This window comes from Vipera ursinii (assembly GCF_947247035.1).
Source record: "Vipera ursinii genome assembly, chromosome: 1".
Lineage (NCBI taxonomy): Eukaryota > Metazoa > Chordata > Lepidosauria > Squamata > Viperidae > Vipera > Vipera ursinii.
In genome coordinates, this window is record NC_139512.1 from 219,432,378 (window position 1) to 219,452,985 (window position 20,608).

Sequence of the window (20,608 nt, forward strand, 5' to 3'; positions counted from 1 at the left end):
TCACTCTGAGCCCCACGTCCACTGCTGTGGTTGCTACTGATACGAAGGTTAAAAAAAAATCCGCTTAACTAATCAATCCAGCTGAGACAACAGAAACCAACCTGGTGAAAGCTGAGTGAAAAAGCTGCTAGTAATATGTTAGTCACACATGCACTTCGCTTAATAGCTTTGTACCTTGTTTCCCCTGGAAGGAAGCTGACTGGCACATTTTCTTGACATCCTTGTCCTGGATGCCAGTTAGATTTGCATGCTGAGCAAAACTCTATGTCACAGACTTTGCATTGCACCAACTGGGGGCTCTGAGGTCCTGATTCCTGAAGCTGACAAACTGCTTGGCAGGAAGAAGATGGGCACCAAGTCCGACAAGGATCCAAAAGCACTTCTGTTAGGGAAATAAGGCACAGTTGGGAAAAGCTGTAGTTTCAACAGCAGAATTAATATGTTTAATTCATATGGAGGCTGGCGTAATAGATTAGGTATCCATAATGTGGTATCAGGCAGTTGCTTAGATTCCAATGTCAAGGATGAAGAATTGGAATTGATCTTAAGTTGTGGAACACAATGAGGAATGTCCAGTGTCTGATATTGCTACATTCTAAAGCTTTCACTATGACAGAATGTTCAGGGAACAATGCAAATATTTTGTTTTCAAACACAATGGGAAAGCAAAGAAAACACGAGCCATTCTTTGCTCTGTTTCCTCCCCACAATGTTCTACAACACCCCATGCATAGTAGTTTCTTGGGAGAAGTATCTAAACTCCACAGAATTTCGTTTCCCATTAATAAAATAATGTTACATATAGTAAAAACCCTTTCCCACACCACCCCCACAACGGAAAAACAAACTGCTTAATCACCTTATCCCCAGGAGTCATTGGTGAAAGAAAGAATAATTGAAAATCTCTTTGCAACACTTCTCTCCTTGTAGCCATGAAAATATTGCTTGAACCTAGTCTAAAATCTCAACTTTTATAATACAACACCAAAGACAATATGATGATCCCTTATATACGTAGGTCTTATTTGCCATGACTGTGGGATGACTTTAACATTTTTTTTATTCCAACCAATTAATTAGAGCCAACCAAATTTTGTAAGGGCATGAAGTATAGGCGAGTTTGGTGTAGTGGTTAAGCGGTTAAGGCATACAAAAATCAGCACATTGTGGTTTGTAGTCTGCCTTAGCCATTTAAGATGCCTGGATGGCTTTGGGCCAGTCGCTCTCTCTCAGGGTGTTTATTGTGGAGAAAATAGGAGGCAGGAGTGTTATGGATATAAATCTAATAAAAAATAAAGTAAAATAAAAATCACCTCAAAACCCTCCCCTTTATTTATGGGGATATTCCAGAAAACAGTGAACAAAGCAGAGTAAGAGAAACTGATTTTTTTAAAAAAAAAATGGAACCAAATTATTTCCACAGTTGGGGTGAACTATGGATTCTAGATTGTAGCCACATACGATACCTCTTTCAAATTGTAGTTTTTTATATCTCTGCATGATTTCCGATGCAACCATACACTCAATCTGAGGAGAGAGGGGGGGGGGAGAGAGAGAGCACATTTAATATAATTACATTGTAACCAAAAGGTTATCGGACAAAAAGGAACATAATTAAAAAAATCATGATTTATAATTAGAAGTGAGTGTGACTGTAATGTAAGATAAAGATGTAGAAGGAACGTACTTCATTTTCTTGCAAATGACCTCGCTTTGGGCAAGCAGCATCAGGACAGCTAACTGCTGTTTCAAGGCCTTCCTTGATCAAAAGCTCCACATACTGTTTCAGACACTGTGAAAAGTCAGGGAAAAGAACTATAAATGCCACACAGTGACTGGGAAATATATAGAATATTGAATACTTTTCAGATAATGGAAGCCAACATGAGCCTTAGGAGTTAATTCACAGGAGTAGCATAATTACACCCGAGCCCTTTCCTCTGCCGTTATCTGCAAAATTCTTTCCAATAATCCTTTGTTAATGAAGGTACAAAGTTTGCTGAGTGAAGGCTCCACTCAGCAGGTAAGTCTAAGGAACCTGAATGGTTCTAGATTGGATATCATGGCCAACCCATAATTTGGAGTCAGAAATACTCATTTTTTCCCTCATACCGATATATGAGTTTCTTCTCAGTTTATTATTTTAGGTTAGGTTTCTACAGTTTTTCGAGTGAACCAAATAGTCTTTATCTCTAAGTTTATTATTGATAGAATACTAAAAGATGACACCCACTGCAAGTAACTTTATCATGAATTAGACAATGAAAAATACTAATATTTAATATGATTAATATTACCCCTTAATAGACAAACCACCCACCACAGCACTTTTTTTGTTTACAAAGCAATGTGTTTTTCTTTTCTTTTTTTCCTGCTCCAAATTCTTAGAAATTTTTTAAAGATGTGCTTAATAACCACTGAGCTGTTTCCAGCTTCCAAGTATGCAACCTTAAGCAATCTCTTATGGAATCCTTGGTTAATAATGGTAATTGGGACCAGAATTTCCATCACTAAGAGATATGGTCATAAAATATGATGTCCCACGACTGCATCACTTAGCATCAGCCAGCATTTCCATTGCCATTATTAAGCAAAGATTAATAAAGGGTCACTAAGCAAGTCCCAAGCAACTAGCAAGCAGGCCAGCAGGCAAGTAATACATGGTATAAGGTGTGGGGGGGGGCTGTTGCTGGTCAGAGAAGGGTGTGTAGGTAGCTCAGGAGGCACAGAGCAAATATGCTGGAGGTGGCTGTTTCCGGAAGCGGGTGAGCAAGGTACCAGGGTGACTTGTGACCTTCTCTGCTGGTTTCCCCATTGAAGTTACTTGTGGGAAACCAACGCTGAAGGTCGCAAATGGCCGTCATATGACCACAGGATGCTGCAATTGTCATAAGTGTGATCCATTTGTCAGGCACGCAGATTGCAATCATGTGGCAGTGGGGTTGCTGGGCCAGCAAGCATCACCACATGATCTAATCAGCAGAAATTCACCCGAATTATTGGGCTGATATTAATATTGTTCTTTGATATCAGAGGTCATTTTTTAAAAAATAAATAAATGAGAATTTAGGATAATCGAATACTGATGGATTATACAAGAAATGAAAGCTCCAGGCATAATAATCTGTGTTTACTAAGATTCAGTTCTCAGCAAGCAAGCTAAATCCTATCCTCAAACAAACAAACTCATATATATAGAAAAATCTAACCACAAAAGTACTAGGATGTGCAGTTCCTAGGCTGACTTCTTCGTCATCTTTCTAAGGCTCTAACATCAGTTTAGTGAAAGAACAACCACTTGGGTAGACATCAAAACATTTTTTTAAAAAAAACATTTTTATTACATAGTTTAATCCACCTTTATTTCAAGGAGCTCATGAAACTGTGAGATGTTATTCTCACAACAATGTTATGAATTGGGGATCTAACACTGAAAGGGAATGACACAAAGTCACTCAGTGATTTTCATGTCTGAATCCTAGACCAGCTATGGTACCACAATGTTTTGGTTTTGCGGTTGCACCAAGCCAACTTTTTTGAAGTCTGACCTATTTTTCTTATCAAGCAAACCTTTTCCAAGGACTTTTTCCTTCCTTCCTTCCTTCCTTCCTTCCTTCCTTCCTTCCTTCCTTCCTTCCTTCCTTCCTTACATCCATCTTTTCTGCTTTCTTTTCACTTCATTTTCCAAACCACAATTGGAACAGTTTGCTTTGGGGTCCACATTGATGCAGTTTTCCTCTACTTGTCTTTGCTTGAAGAAGAGTTGCATGCAAATCAGATAATGCCACCTACTAGCAGAACTGGTCCAACAGCAAAATTTGGTCTACTGGGTTATCATCTAGTTTTTAGCTGCTCAGTACTTCAAAGGAAACCATAAAGGTCACCAGAGACAGCATGGTCTTACATGATCTATGTTCCTTGCAGGCAGTATAATACCAAACATACTGTTCCTGCAGCTCATAAATGTCATTTGTTTCCTTACTCTCCCTCTGAACAAAAAAGATAGGCAAAAAATTGGGAGAAAGAAGCAGTTGTTGCCCTCCGATTGCGTACTAGGAATGGGTGCAGAATCACATGCTGAGTGAGGGTAACGACTAATTTAAGAAGAACTATACTACATTATGGCATCTTAACAGCTGAAGTTGCTCCAGATGCATTTCACAAGCAGAATTTTGAAGAATTGCTTGTTACATTTATGAACTAAATCAAAATACAAAATATGCTACCATTCTGTGATATGTGTGGTGGAATGGATTGTCTTTTTTTAAGAGCTTGTTGTTGTTGTTAGCTGCGAAGTCGTGTCCGACCCATCGCGACCCTATGGACAACGTTCCTCCAGGCCTTCCTGTCCTCTACCATCTTCTGGAGTCCATTTAAGCTCATGCCTACTGCTTCAGTGACTCCATCCAGCCACCTCATTCTCTGTCGTCCCCTTCTTCTATTGCCCTCAATCTTCCCCAGCATTAGGCTCTTCTCCAGTGAGTCCTTTTTAAGAGCTACACTTAGTAAAATATTAGTTTACAAACTTTCAATGAATTCCCATCTTCTCATTCGAGTCACTGGAACCCCCATATTTGCACCATACATCTGCTTTAGGAAATGTACTTGCACATCTCCTGGACATCCATAATGTCTTCTTCTGACTGGGAATGGCTGTCTTGTCCAGAAAATGTGCAGTCCATTGCTTAGGAGCCAGACAGAAACTAATGAAAACTAATTCACAGAGTATGACACCTGTGTAATTATTATGCCTAGATGGTCAAAATTTCCTGTTTATTGTGTAACATCCTGAGACATTCATTCATAAAAGTTATGAATGTTGAGATACTTCTGACCAGTGTATTGCCTAAGGATATTCCTTTGTGATTAAATACTGTAGTACACATGAATTCTCATAACAAAACATATTATTTGTTCATTCAAGATCAGTAATAAAATATTAATCTTAAAACATTAGGGTGTGTGTGTGTGTGTGTGTGTGTGTGTGTGTGTGTGTGTGTGTATACATACGGTAAATGTATTTGCTGCAAAAATTGTCAATTGGAAGGTTCATATCTAAATTGTATGCATAACAGTGTGAATCAAGAACAAAACTAGTAGCTGCTATCCTAGTCAAGAGGTCAAAGAATGGAGTAGAAGTACATGTTTTATATCAATTGCAAGCATGAATTTCCAAGTCACAAATCCAAAGCAGGTGGAAACAAAGTTGAAACTGATAAAGTTAGCAGGAACTCTTAATCCATCTTCTCTTTCTTTTCTCTATACTGGAATAGTGCAGCTCAATACAGTGAGATAACTTCAAAATTCTGCCTAACCCCACAGCACACAGTCACTGTTTTATTCATGCAAGCTCAGTACGATGCTAATCATGATACCGGCTGGGCAGAAGAAGTTTCTTGCAAGCGTCACCCCGTGATCTAATACAGTGCTGTAATCTATAAGGGATGGATGGCAGAAGAATTTTTCTCTTCTCACAAGAGCTCTACTTGAACTCAAACTGGGTCAGCTGATCAGATTTATTGTCTGCTTAACTAAATAGCGTTTTCTGGGTCGAAATGCCCTTGCTAAAAGTAAAACACTTGATGGCTTTCAAGAAACAACTTGGATGTACATAGTGAAATGAATGGTTGAGAAACTAGATGGAGTATGGACCAGTCTTTGGGACTGTTACTGCTAGTTTTGTTGGCTGAAGATATTTGGAAAATATGGTTCTCAACTTTTAAGATGTACTTGAAGAACTCAATTAAGAATGTCTGAACCTGACTCAGGCATTTATTCTTATGATTTTAGGTAAGTGTGAAAGAGAAACTATCCATGTTGGCCCCATTCTACCATCACGACCTTTTAGCTCTATTCTTGTCAACTGTCAGCTTTAATCCAAAACAATGTGGCTTGCACAATAGGCACAGCAGCTCTAGAGAAAATGTGCACAATCTGAGATACTTACTTGGATCCCTAAAGCTCTACAAATATAACCACCAAATTGTAGCTGCACTTTGAAATAAAGGAAAAATAAATACAGTGTATTTTTATCAAATCGCAGTTTTTCGTTCATTTCAGTTGAATTAATTGTAATTTAATGTTCAATCCAGTTTAGGATTCTTGCTGTTATTTCAACCCTGTTCACTTTTTGAAAACACCGGGCACATACACCCTGCCAATCCCCCCCCCCCCGATGCATTCCACTATAAAGCCAAATCACTTCTTGGCCTGGAAAAAGTTGCTTTCCCTTGCTCTAGGTTTTAAATCAGAATCAGCCTGGAGCAGGCTGAGAGATAAATCATAAGGGAAAACCTAGGAGCCAAGAACAGTCTGTGCTCTGCAGACAATCCCCCCATTCACATTCATGATCATTGGGGAATACACAGAAAGCAAGGCTTTGTATGTTAATTGTTTAGGAGTACACTAATTGATCAAACGTGTTTGATAATTATTGTCCTCTAAAAAGATTGCTTCCTGCAAATGCTCATGAATTTTAATCCCTAATCTCAAAGTGATTCATGTCGTCTAAAGCAGGATCTGAATCTGGCAGAAAACAACAAAAATGACCCATTATATTGTTCCAGAATAAAGTTAACCACAATCTACTTCCTGTCCCAAAATGACAATAATAATAATAATAATAATAATAATAATAATAATAATAATAATAAGAAGAAGAAGAAGAAGAAGAAGAAGAAGAAGAAGAAGAAGAAGAAGAAGAAGAAGAAGAAGAAGAAGAAGAAGAAGAAGAAGTTGGAAGGGACCTTGGAGATCATCTAGTCCAATCCCCTGCTCAGGCAAGAAACCCTATACCATTTCAGGCAAATGGCTGTCCAGTCTCTTCTTAAAAACTTCCAGTGTTGGAACATTCACCGCTTCTGGAGACAGGTTGTTCCACTGGTTAATTGTTCTAACAGTCAGGAAGTTTCTCCTTAGTTCCCGGTTGCTTCTCTCCATTGCTTCTTGTCCTGCTTTCAGGTGCTTTGGAGAATAGCTTGACTCCCTCTTCTTTGGGGCAGCCCCTGAGATTTTCGAACACTGCTATCATGTAACTCCTAGTCCTTCTCTTCATTAAACTAGACATACCAAATTCCAGCAACCGTTCCTTATATGTTTTAGCCTCCAGTCCCCTAATCATCTTTGTTGCTCTTCTCTGCATTCTTTCTAGAGTCTCAACATCTTTTTTACATCGTGGTGACCAAAACTGGATGCAGTATTCCAGGTGTGGCCTTAACAAGGCATTGTAAAGTGGTATTAATACTTCACGTGATCTTGATTCTATCCCTGTTAATGCAGCCTAACACTGTGTTGGCTTTTTTGGCAGCTGCAGCACACTGCTGGCTCATATTTAAGTGATTGTCCACTAGGACTCCGAGATCCCTCTCACAGTTACTACTATTGAGCAAGGTACCACCTATACTATACCTGTGCATTTGATTTTTCTTAGAACCTTACTTTTTTCACCATTGAATTTCATTTTGTTAGATAGCGCCCAGTGTTCAAGTCTGTCCAGATCCTCCAGTATCTTAAGCCTGTCTTCTGGAGTGTTGGCTATTCCTGCCAGCTTGGTGTCGTCTGTAGATTTTCCCCATTACCACTACTGTGCGAATGTGGGAATCAGACTATTCTTTAAGGGCTTTTTAATAATGGCTTTCCAAGAATCACTAAGGGAGTGAAAATATTATATTTGTCTGCCTTCCCAAAGTAAAGCAGTCTTGAAAGCTTCACACACACTAAAGTTCTCATTCTATGGGCTTAGAAAGATAATTCTGCATTGAGTAACTCTCATATATGCACACATGCACTTCTATACAAAGTTAGTAGGAAAAAAATCCTAATTATCTCAATTTAAAAAATTTCCCAGAACAGATGTTTCTGCATCACTGTATCAAAGTGGAATCAACTTCCAGAATCCTGCTTTAGTGGTCATTATTACTGGTATATCTGTTACTTTAACACACACACTTTTATGGAGGAGGTAGGGAGAGAAAGATTGGGATGCTTTAGGTACAAATGAGCACCACTTCCATTCACAGAACTGTAAATCACCAATTATGGTTTGTTTTCCATGGATCAGGTTAGATTGTAGTGTTTATTTCTGTTTAGAATAATGCATAAAGGGGATTTATTTACAATTCCCCCCTCCCATCTTATGACCAGAAGTATGCTTTGCACTAAATTAAGGCAACCCAGCATTAAATTCAGCAATTTGGGCTGACAGCAGATGGTAGATAGAAAAAAGAAAACAGAGAACAACCAGTTTGTAATTGAGTTTTTGTGTGATATAGAGGAGACAAGAGCATACAATATGTCTGGCCACAAATGGTCATTCTAGATAAATTTTCTTATAGGACCATTTAAGATTCACGTAACAATCAATGCAAATGAGATCCCATGCAATTTGTCAAGCTTGGCACCATGATGTTCCCCCTGTGCTTAAATTGTTCTAAACACATAAACAGATTGATTATCACTGCAGTTGTCTAAACCAAAAGACAGGAATAATCAGGATAAAGTATGCCTAGCGTAATTTTTCTTTTCATTGCTAATATTTGGAAAATACTTCAAAATAATTGGGGAGATGGTGGAGGGAGATTGACTGATTCAATGCAAATCCTGCATGGTTTGCCTAGGCAACACCAGAGTGCTTTCCTGCCTTCGGTTGCTAAGTCTGCCACAAAAGAAAAGGTCATTTGATTATGCCAAGGGCAATGGCACATATGAACCTAGGTAGAAGCTGCAAAGGGAATAGCATCCCATAGCTACTCTTGAATGTTAAGCTGCCATTTGTTTTATTTAAGTATTTCTGGAAGAAAAAAAATACTGCTTGCCTAGCTCAGTGCAGTGTTTCTCGACCTCGGCAGCTTTAAGAGGCATGGGGAATTCTAGGAGTCAAAGTCCAGGCCTCTTAAAGTTGTCAAGATTGAGAAACACTGGCCTGGTGTGTGGATCCCTTGTCAGATCAAGGCAAAGATTGTATGCTTGAAACCAAATAGTTACTACCCCTATAAATAATACTGAAGCAACCTTTTTTTAATTGGATGGATGGCGTTCAACCCCCACATTTTTTTCCCACTGCTGTTGCTCTTAATACATTTATGTGTTTAATCCAGATGGATTTTCTGTTCTCTGGCATGTCATTCTTTGAAACCCAGATGTCAGAGCTCCAGGCAGTTGTTTATCAGATTGCCTTTTGCTTCTCTGCCTAAGAAAATCATGTAATTTGCTCTATCTTCTTTTTCCTTTCACATGTGTGGGCATATTTAACTAAGACTGGCATGCAGGTTAATTAATACTGCTCCCAAATCAATGAATAAATAATAGTCAAATAATAATAGACTTTCAAAATGCAGGTCTTAGACTCAGGTTCATATAAAAATCTGGAATGGATACTTATTGTCATCCTTGTCCTGCCCTGTCCTGTTCCTCTCCATCTCATCACTTTTCTTGAAAAGAACCTTAAGAAGTAAATATGGGAATATGAGCTTGTATCTTCCCAACTTCCCTGTGAGATAATTGACAGAGAATGGGCTTACGTCTCACAATATGGTTGAACAGGGAACTATTTTTTTCCATTCAACATTGCTTTTGCATAATTTTAAATTTTTATACCACTAATCTTCTAAAGAACTGTGATGTTACATTGCCTCACCGCCCCAGTAACTCTATGAAGTTTATTATGCTAAGAGGCCAAGGCTGCGTGACTCAAGTTCACTCAGTAAAAATTTTCATGAATTTGGAGGAACTGATTCAAGTCTCTTATAATTCCAAGCAGAGAAAGAAAATCTTTCTGTGGCTTTTTTCCTTGACCTGCAGAAAAAAATTATTTCATCTTCAAAAGTTAGCCAACTAGAAACCTGTGCAATAAAATGGAGGACATTGGGACTTTGCTAGCTTTAAGTCCATCGATCTAGTTCAGGGGTAGGCAACCTTGGCTCTTTTATGACTTGTGGACTTCAACTCCCAGAATTCCTGAGCCAGCATGGCTCAGCTTGGAAACCTCTCCCTTTCCCCTCAGCATGGCTGGCTCAGGAATTCTGGGAGTTGAAGTCCACGAGTCATGAAAGAGCCAAGGTTGCCTACCCCTGGTCTAGTTAGAGGGCAGTCTACTGTCTACAGTCCAGCCTTTAAGTCCTAGCTGGGCTCTACTGGCAGTCAGACAGACACCTAAAGCTTGCAAAGACCCAGCATCATCCATTTTGTTAGTAGGCTAACTTTTGAAGATGTTTTGGGAGGTTTTTTTCTCTCCAGTTCGAGGGGAAAAAGCTGCAGAAAAATTTTCTCTCCTTGCCTGCTTGGTTCCTCTACCCTTCAGCCTGGTGAAGTGGCTGAAGGACCACGCTGGGACAACAGGCTGGCTAACAAGGTTTATTCGGGAGCAAGGCAAGGAAGGGTACAACTCGTTCGGCTTTTATAGCCGACTGCCGGCAGGCTGAGCCAATCAGGAGTTAGTCTTTTCGCGCCGCGTTCCGTCATCCAATCGTAGGTGCCACTTTCTGACAGCTCTCTCTCTCCTCGTGGCTGGCGGCTTCTCTGTGTTTTGACAGCCGCGAGCTGTCAGTCGGCTGCGCCTGCGCTCTGGCAGGGAATTTTGACAGCTGTCAAAATTCCCGCATGTTCTCCTGTCAGATTGGGTTTACCTCATGGTTTAACGTGTTTAACAATAGTAATAAGTATTTACATATATATATATACATATATTACACCCCTTACCCTTCCCCTGGATTGCTTCCTCCCCCCTGTTGTTGGTCATTGCTGCCTGCCCATTCGTAATCTTGTAGGTAGGCTGGTGCTCTCCTGGTTCGGCCGGATCGACGCGGGGGTGGTTCGTTCTCTTGTTCCCCTTCCTCCTGCGGTGGTGCTGGCAGTATGTCCACGGGGGGTGGAGTTGGGTCGTTGGTAGCGGGGAGGTCTGGTTGGTTTGACGTGTGTTTCGGTTGTCTTGGTCGGAGCTGGTCTACATGTCGTCGTAGATTGCCTTCTGACGTGGTGTGTATTTGGTAGGAGATGGGTCCAGTCTGTCGTAAGATGACCCCTTGGACCCATTTGTTGTTTGAAGTGTAAGATCTGGCCCATACTAGTTGGCCCAGTGTAAATGTGCGTGGTGTGGGGGGTTGTTCTGGTTCCGGTATGTTGTTATCGGGGTGCAGTCTGTCCAGACGTGTTATAAGCCTCCTGCCCCACCTGAGTTCTGCTGGTGTTTTTCCGGTTGCGGTACACGGTGTAGTATGTTGGGCCATGAGGAATTGGCTGAGGCGACGGTGCCAGTCCCCCTTTACGAACTTTTTTAAGGCTTCTTTGGTTGAGCGAACCATGATTTCAGCCATCCCATTCATCGATGGGTGGAACGGCGCTGATGTGACCAACCTAATAGAGTTCTTCATAGCGAACATCTGAAATTCACGAGAAGTGAATTGTGGTCCGTTATCTGAGACTATGACGTCTGGGAGGCCGTGGGTAGCAAAGACCCTTCTAAGGGCTTGTATGGTGGATCCTGAAGTGGTTTTCTTAAGGGGAAGTACTTCAAGCCATTTTGAATAGCTGTCAACGATTACTAAAAAACTCTGTCCCTGGATTGGTCCCGCAAAATCTAAATGGATGCGAGACCATGGGTTTCTGGTAGTTTCCCATTTGTGCACTGGGGCGTTGGGTGGTTCACCTCTTGTTGATTGGCAAGGGTAGCATCCCCCCACGTGGGTCTCTATGTCCTTATCTATCCCCGGCCACCATACATAGCTCCTCGCTAGGGCTTTCATTTTAACTATGCCTGGATGTCCTTCGTGGAGGGTGTCTAGAGTTTGTGGTATGTTTTTGTTAGGTATTACTACCCTGTTCCCCCATAAGAGGCATCCCAAGTGGGATGACAATTCGTGTTGTCTGTTACAGAATGGTTTGAATTGTGGTTCTGGGCATTTGGCTGGCCATCCCGTGGTTACCCATCTTAGGACCCTGCTTAGAATCGTATCCTTGGCTTTGTTTTTGGCTATGATTTTAGCGGAGAGGGGGCACTCTGGTAGTTCGGATATTGCTAGTATGTTCCCTGCGGGAGCCGGGTCTGTGTCATTAGTTTGAATGGGCAGTCTGCTAAGGCAATCCGCGTGTCCCAGTTCTCTTCCAGGTTTGTGTATTAATCTGTATGAATACGCTGACAGGCAGGTGGACCAGCGCAAAATTCTTGGGGATAGAATTTGGGGGGTTGTTTTGTCCCAAGTGAAGATCCCCAAAAGGGGCTTGTGATTGGTGAAGATGGTGAAGGGTCCTCCATATAGATAGTCATGGAACTTTTTTACACCTGCTACTATGGCTAGAGCCTCCCTGTCAATCTGCGCGTAGTTCCTTTCTGCTTTGGATAGTGTGCAGGAATAGAAGGCTATTGGTCTTTGGGTGCCATCCTTATAAAGGTGGCTTAATACTGCCCCGATTCCGTAGGAGGAGGCATCGCAAGCGATGCACACCGGAATCTCTTCTCTAAAGAGCGTGACCGTCGAGCTGTTACAGATAATGCTTTTCAGTGATTGAAAACTGCTTTCATGAGTCCTGGTCCAAGACCAGGCAGTGCCCTTGTCTAATAGCCTGTGGAGAGGTTCCGCTATTGTAGCTTTGTGCGGCAGGAAGGCATGATGAGGACCCAGATTGTTGGGGGCAATTAAGCTGACTTTGTAATAATGCCGCTTGGGGTGTGTGTGAAAGCCCTAATAAGCAGGCATATACATAGAATGAAGGCTACTGCTAAGCTTGTAAGCCGCCCTGAGTCTTCGGAGAAGGGTGGGATATAAATGGAATTAAAATAAAATAAAAATAAAAAAAATGATAAAAATTTAGTAGTCCTAAAAAGGCTTGGAGTTCTTGTTTATTTTTTGGACTGGGGGCTGTTTGAATAGCTTCTAATTTTTCCCTAGTTGGATGGATGCCCTTGGCATCTATTTTATAGCCCAGAAATTCTGTGGAAGTGACTCCGATGGAGCACTTTTCCCTTTTTAATTTGAGACCGGCTTTTCTGAGCCAGTCCAAAACAGCTGACAGTCTGTCAGGTAAGTTGGCTTCATTTTCTCCGGCGATGAGTACATCGTCGAAGTAGGGGCAGACCCCGGGTATTCCCTTTAAGGTTTTCTTCATGATGCCTTGGAAGATCCCCGGGGCTGCCGAAATGCCAAACTGTAGCCTTTTTACTTTAAAAGCCCTGCGGTGTGTGACGATTGTTTGGGCTTCCGCGGTCTCATTGGTTACAGGCAATTGCAAGTAAGCCTGCGTGAGGTCAAGTTTAGCGAAGATGGCGCCGGAGCGGATGGAAGCGAGGACGTCTCTCACCGCTGGAACCGGGTAAGCGTGGGGACTTAGAGCTAAGTTTAGGGTTGCTTTATAGTCCGCACATAGTCTTATTTCCCCGTTAGGCTTGACGGGGGTTTCTATTGGGGTTTCCCAGCTTCTCCCGTCGGTAGGTTCTAGTACCCCTAGTTTCACAAGGCGTTCCAGTTCGTCCTCAATTTTTTTCTTGAGGGCGAATGGAACCCTCCTGACCCTTATCCTAACGGGTTGGACGGTTGGGTTTAATTTTAAGGAGAGCGGGGGCTGTGTATTTCCCTAGCGAGCCGTCGAAAACGTCTGCATACTTGTTGGAGACAGCTTCGAGGCTTGCGGCCTGTACTGAGTTTACCCCAGTGATGGCGATGCCTAGGGGGCTGAACCAGTTCAGCCCTATTAAATTGGTGCGATTCCCTGGAGTTACTAGGACTTCTAGGGGTCCCTTAAACTTTTTATATTCGACTGTAACCCTAGCCTTCCCTTTCAGTTGTATGGGGGTTTTCTGGTAGTCCGCTAGCTGGACGTGGGGTTTTTCTAAAGGGATTTCCCAATTACAATGTCGGCAGATTTCCTGGTACGTTTTGAACGATATTAAGGAAACTGCTGACCCGGAGTCGACCTCCATGTCGCAGGTGACTCCTTGGATTTTGGTCTTAATTTTTACTTTTGGACTTAGACTGTGTACCTCGTCTACTGTTTCCACTAGACCCCCCCAGCGTCCTTCCCCTGTTGTTTTGGGTGGTGTTCCTACCTGGGGGTTGGCCTCCAGTTCGTGCAAGTTGTCGCGGGGGTGGCTTCGGCAGACAGGCTTGATGTGGCCAGTTTTACCGCAATTGTGGCACTTTGCGTTGCGGAACCGGCATGGTTGCCCCCGCAGCTGGCACAATTGGAGCGTTGGTCTCTTCGTGGTGGCAGGAGGTTCCTAGCTTTTTGGCGGTCTGTGGTGTCGTTCCTTCGGGATTGCCGCCTCTCCATCCGGCGTTGTAGTGCGTCCCCATCGGTGAGGTCTACGGACTCATTGTCATCGCTGAAAGTCGTTTCGTCTTGGTACACGGTTGCATGGCTTTCAGGTGTGGTTGTGGCCGCTTTCTTCCGGTGGTTGTCTTCGTAGGCCATTATCTCTCTGGTGAGTTCAGCTAGACTCATATCGGGCTTTGATACGAGTTTCTTCTGGAGGCGTTCGTCCCTCAAGCCTATAACCACTTGGTCCCGGATTCGGTCTTCCAAATCCGGGAAGCTGCAGCTGCGGGCGGCGTGCCGGACCCCTGCGATGAAATCGTTTGCAGCTTCATCCGGCCGCTGCTTCCTTTGGGCGAATTGTACTCGCCAGTACAGCTCTGAGCAGGCCGGCATGTAGTGTTTGTTGAGCCGGTCGACTAGGTCAGCGTAGGAGACTTCGGTGATTGGCACGGGGCTGAACAGCCCAACGGCGGCGGCGTAGACCGGGGGCCCACTGATGTACAGGAGGGCGGCGGCCTTCGCTCTGTCGTCAGTAATTTTGCTGACAAGGAGGAAGCCCTCAACCTGCCCCAGGTGCGACTCCCATCGCTCCGGATAGCGGGTGTCAAACTCCCTCACGCGCCCGAAATTGGCCATGCTGTCCGGGTCCTGGGTCTCACTCCGATCGGGAAGTTAGAACTTCCAGTGACTGCTCTTGGCCGGGAATTCCCTTCCTCGGCCGTGACTTCAGCTCAGGGGAGCGATCCCACCTTCGTCGCCAGTGAAGTGGCTGAAGGACCACGCTGGGACAACAGGCTGGCTAACAAGGTTTATTCGAGAGCAAGGCAAGGAAGGGTACAACTCGTTCGGCTTTTATAGCCGGCTGCCGGCAGGCTGAGCCAATCAGGAGTTAGTCTTTTCGCGCCACATTCCGTCGTCCAATCGTAGGTGCCGCTTTCTGACAGCTCTCTCTCTCCTCGTGGCTGGCGGCTTCTCTGTGTTTTGACAGCCGCGAGCTGTCAGTCGGCTGCGCCTGCGCTCTGGCGGGGAATTTTGACAGCTGTCAAAATTCCCGCATGTTCTCCTGTCAGATTGGGTTTACCTCATGGTTTAACGTGTTTAACAATAGTAATAAGTATTTACACATATATATACATATATTACACCTGGAGTCAAGGCAAGGTTTTTTTAAAAGGGATAGAAATTAGAGAACAGAGGGGGAGAGTTTAGTTTTAGCACCTAATTGGGGTGGGGTGGAGGGAATCAATAAGTCTGTCCCTCCCAGCTTTTTTTTTAAAAAATGTTTATTGAGCAAATGTGGCTTTTTGTGGGAAAAGAGTGAGGAGGATAAGCAAGGAAAAGGTTTTGGGAAGCGGGTCCTAAAGCTCACTTTATATGCAGGGGCTGGCAGAAGAGCTTTGAAGCCTCCCAATGGCCAGGTCGTGATGGGTTGGACACGACTTCGCAACTAACAACAACAATGGCCAGATGGTTGGTGAAGAAAGCTCTGAAAGGCTTTTATTTTGCCCCAGAAAAGTAGGGGGGTCCCTTGGTAGGAGGAAGGGCTCAGTATTTTCCTTCCCCACTGTTTGTCACTGGCAAGACAGTCATCATGTATGCGGTGGCTGGCATGCAAGGCACCCAAGGGACAGGAAGTGGAGCATGGGATCTCTCGGGGTGAGAGAGGCCTCAGGAGGCCTGAAGCAGGTGGGCTTGTGCCTGCACTGGGCCTCCCAGGATCTGGCCACCCCTGAATGCCACTTAATGCCCCATGCATTCATGTAACAAATGCACTGGAAAGATCAGGGATGGCTGGTTATTACCTGAGGCAGTTCATTTAATGTTGTCCCAAATTCCAACCGTGGTCGTAACTCGAGGACTACCTGTATGTAGCTCATGGTTGAACCGTGGAGTCCTTGGTGCTCTTTGAGCTTGGTCTGCAAACAAACAACCAAGCTCACAAAGCACGAAAGACTCTGCAATGATTAACAATATCTCACAGGAACGTCTAACCTGGTGAACAGCCAGGTCTTAAGGGACTTCTGAGAGGTTATCATGGATGAGGCCAATCTAATCCTGGAAGGGAATGGTGTTCCAAAGGGCAGGTGCAAATATTTCTTGACATAACACTGAAAACTCTGTGATATTACAACTGATATTCTTCTAGATTTAGAGGAGCCTAGAACTAAACATTGGTTATCTGACCCAGGAAGCTTTCAGTATTAGTCTTAGGAGAATGGTGTATTTCCTGGAGGCAGATAATATCAAGCTTTTCTTGTTTATAGTTAAGTACCGCCGGTTAATGAATGCCGGCGGGTTATTCCCAGGGGAAGGGTGTTCTCTGTGGGTGTGCCTGCCCTATGGAACCAACTACCCACGGAACTTAGGACTGCCCCCGACCTTCGCTCATTTCGCCGGGACCTGAAAACCTGGCTCTTTGAGCTGTTTGGTCCAGACTGTGGGGTTGTTAATTTAATTGGGTTTCAGATTTACTTTTGGGGCTTGAATTTAATTTAATTGTTTTATTTTTTATTTTTTTATTTTTTATTTTTAATTCCATTTATATCCCGCCCTTCTCCGAAGACTCAGGGCGGCTTACAAGCTTAGCAGTAGCCTAGTTTTAATTGATTTTGATTTTAATTTTTTGTATTTCATGGTTCCAACTGCCCTGTAAACCGCCCTGAGTCCTACGGGAATAGGGCGGTATACAAATTCAATAAAATAAATAAATAAATAAATAAATAAATAAATAAATAAATAAATAAATAAATAAATAAATAAATATTATTAATTGCTTAACTGATTATGTAAACGTTAAAATTAAATGGTAGACTTTCTCAAATTAGCATAAGAGATGCATAATTTCATGACAACTACCTTAATTGATATTTTGTTCTTCTTATCCAATGTATTTTTTAAAATGTGCTTTGACAGATAGTATTTCTACCACAATGTCTTTTAAGAAAAGAAAAGAAAAGAAAAGAAAAGCATCTTAAGACAAAAATAAAATCCATTAAGAGACAAAGCCCTTCACCGAGACGACTCTATGGGATCATATTTTCCAGATTTCATCTCCTTAGGTTGTATAACTAAAGAAAAAATTGTGCTGACTTTGGTGTGAAATAAAAGGAAATAGAGGAATTAAGCTTACAGTACATTTAATGCAACTATAAATTTAAAATATACCTCTCGAACAATGCCCAAAAGAGGAAAACATGGCCCCAAAATTGCCTCCTACCCTTCTCTGACTTCTTGATTTTATTACCTGACCTGCTTTGATCCCCAGGAGCTTAAAAAATAAAGCAGCAATAACAGTGAAATACGTTTTCTTCCTCAACTGTAAAAATCACCATTCCTTGTTCTAAACATTACTAATTTTTAAAAGCCAAGGAGTGTGATTGTGCGAACTGCTTAGGTAATGCTGCCAAAGAGCTTGAAACATTTTCTAGGACAAATATTTTTATTTAAACCCTATCTTTCCAGTGTAGACTTATTAAATAAACCTGACCAACTACAAATCTTTGGGTTCTCTCTAAACAGACAGAATCCTCATTCTCTTTTCTAATTTGTTTGACTAGAGATGAACAAAAGTGTATACAGGAAATATAGCCTATATACAAGGCAATAGCATTTCTGCTACGGTATTTGTCTAAAAAATGTATACTTGTGTACATGATCATAAATGCTGCTCCCTCAACTACAGTACAACAACCTTGCCCACAGATACACAAACATGACTCTTGTTGACTTTGATGGTAGTTTAGATGGATGCAAGCATAGAATTCTTTGACATTCACTAACCAGTGTACAGAAGATGCATTGGCATTGTGCTATTGTTGTCATCTGCTCCACAGGATACTCCCCAAGGCAAAGTTTACACAACACAAGAGGATCAAGCACCAAGTCCCAAGTAGGTCTGTATCTGGCTGTTGTCATTGCAGAATAATCTGAAAAGGAAAGGGAACAGTGTATCGGTTTTAAAAAAATCTGTCAAAACTTCACATTTCCTTTATTCTGAATATAGTAAAAAGTTGTCCAAACAATTTTTCAAGCAGAAGTTAGCAGCATGAAGGTCATAGATAGCACTATCAACTTCCTTTTACTTGTCACTCTGAGTTTCCTGATTTTGTACTGCCAAAATAATAACCATTTTTTAAAAAAAAGACAAAATATACTTTGATAAATTTAACTCACGTATATTATTATTTCCCAAATGGCTTGGGTTTATTTAAATGTCCAAAACATACATGCACCTCAATACTAGCAAAATAATATACAATCATGCTTAATAATATACAAAGAACAAGTCAGTGTTGACTCCTGGCAACTTTCTAGCCACTTGCCTTAACCTCTACACCATATTTATTTATTTTATTTTATTTTAATTCCATTTATATCCCGCCCTTCTCCAAAGACTCAGGGCGGCTTACAAACTTAGCAGTAGCCTTCATTCTATGTATATGCCTGCTTATTAGGGCTTTCACACACACACACACACACACCCAAGCGGCATTATTACAAAGTCAGCTTAATTGCCTCCAACAATCTGGGTCCTCATTTTACCTACCTCGGAAGGATGGAAGGCTGAGTCAACCTTGAGCCTGGTGGGATGCGAACCTGCACTAATTGCAGGCAGCTGGTGTTACTTAAGGAGGCATTAGCCCACTGCTCCACCAAGGCTCTTTTGACTATATAAGCTTATATTGACTATATAAGCAAGCTTAAGAAGAACAATGTGACTTTATTACCTGTCAATGTAAAAGAAGTGAAGTTACAATTTAATTCTCCCTCTCACTTCCTTTGGATATTATTTTAGCTGCCTTTTTTATTTATGCCTTTTTTTCCATTATCACTACAGTACTAATTGTAAGCAGAAGCCTTTAAGCATTACACAATCACATTTGTGATTCCTCCACTTGCTGAGGAAACAAGAACTATTATTGAAGTATGGCGCTTCATTACAATTGGCAACAACTAGATAGAAAACAAGAAAGGAAAGGGGGGAAAGGTCAAGCAATCTTATTTTCTATGGATGTTGTGGCTCATTTCTTCTTGGATTTTGTTCCAAAGAAAAAAGGAAATAAAAAGTCATTGAACATATAGTAGCTTCAATTTGAAATCCACTGTCATTATGTGAAGTTCTACAAAAGTGTGTTATGTTTATACAGGAAGGAGGGGGGGAGAGAGAGGAAGAGGGAGAGAGAATAATTATATGTATATTAAATCACAAGATCTTAGTTTTCTCCTTCTCCTCCTCCATAGTTGTAGGGTTAGGATAATCTGAGTTTCAGTCAAGGAGACACTAAAGTGACAGCAACAGGTATAGCAAACACAGCCACAGTGGAACTAAAGCAAACTTGGTGCTTGGGATATTTTGCACATCTATTTGACTTCTAGTCATTCCTGACCTTATTCCTTTCCGTTTTACCACATTTCTTAAATAATCCATTCCCACTGCACTTCAGTTTATTTCTATATGGTAGTCTTTTGCTTCTTTTTCAACTATCATTCATTCTAGGCAATAGACCACATTCTGTCTACAACCTTTCTTCCAAAATCTGAAGGTCTTAAAATTTTCCTATTTCCTCTTATAGAGAGATTATATGTTTTCTAACAGATCCTCATTTCTTTCAACATTATGAAACCCCACATGTAAAATACATTTTGGTATTACAAGATCATATTGGAAATTGCAGATGTGAGAAAAGTGTCTCATCCATTTCTTTTCAAATAATTACCCTACATCAGAGGGTGAGTTACTGTAGTATTACCCAGTATGGTGTGCTTATTAATACTGAACTAGATGTAGCAAAACTCAAATCGATTTCCCATTGAATCACTGAGATTAGTGGGCAACTTTCCACTTGACAAAACACTGAAACATGGGACAGATCATCAACTAACAAGTCTTATATCATGGAAATATAAGACCTGAAGGTCTGCTAGGCCAACCCCTGCCAGGGCAAGAAACCTCAGATCATCCTAGATAAATTTTTCTTTATATAAAAGCCTCCTGTGGCCGAGCACCCATGGCTTCAAGAGGCAGGTTGTTCCACTGCTTAATAGATATCACAATCCTTATTTCGAGCTTGGATCTCTCTCAGTTAAGCTTGTATCCATTGATTCTTGCTCTACCCTTCAGCACCACAGAGAATAAATACACACCCGTTTCCCTATGACAGGGGTCCCCAAATCCCTGTCTTTGGGCTAGTACCAGCCCACAGCATGCCAGCAACTGGCCGCACAAACAAGTGAAGCCCCATCCACGGGATGCAGACAGCACACAAAATCAGGCCTCCTCCGGTGCATGGAAAAACCTTTCTCCACAGAAATGGCGCCCGAAAGGTTGAGGGTTGCTGCCTTATGACACCCCTCAAGCATCAGA

At 42.0% G+C, this 20,608-nt stretch overlaps 1 protein-coding gene and 1 long non-coding RNA gene across 2 annotated transcripts in view; both read right to left on the reverse strand.

Moving 5' to 3' along the window:
• Positions 1-20,608, reverse strand: part of LOC310632053 — a 423,537-nt gene that overhangs the window by 287,068 nt on the left and 115,861 nt on the right. The gene's annotated exons all lie outside the window — the stretch shown is intronic.
• RNF144A (ring finger protein 144A) overlaps positions 1-20,608 on the reverse strand; it is a 71,653-nt gene that overhangs the window by 6,213 nt on the left and 44,832 nt on the right. Inside the window, exons 2-5 of the mRNA XM_083379945.1 lie at positions 18,025-18,170; positions 1,688-1,792; positions 1,467-1,527; positions 175-382 (exon numbers count right to left, since the gene is read on the reverse strand). Coding sequence (XP_083236071.1) covers positions 175-382; positions 1,467-1,527; positions 1,688-1,792; positions 18,025-18,170 — 520 coding nt within the window. The remainder of the gene's footprint in view (positions 1-174; positions 383-1,466; positions 1,528-1,687; positions 1,793-18,024; positions 18,171-20,608) is intronic.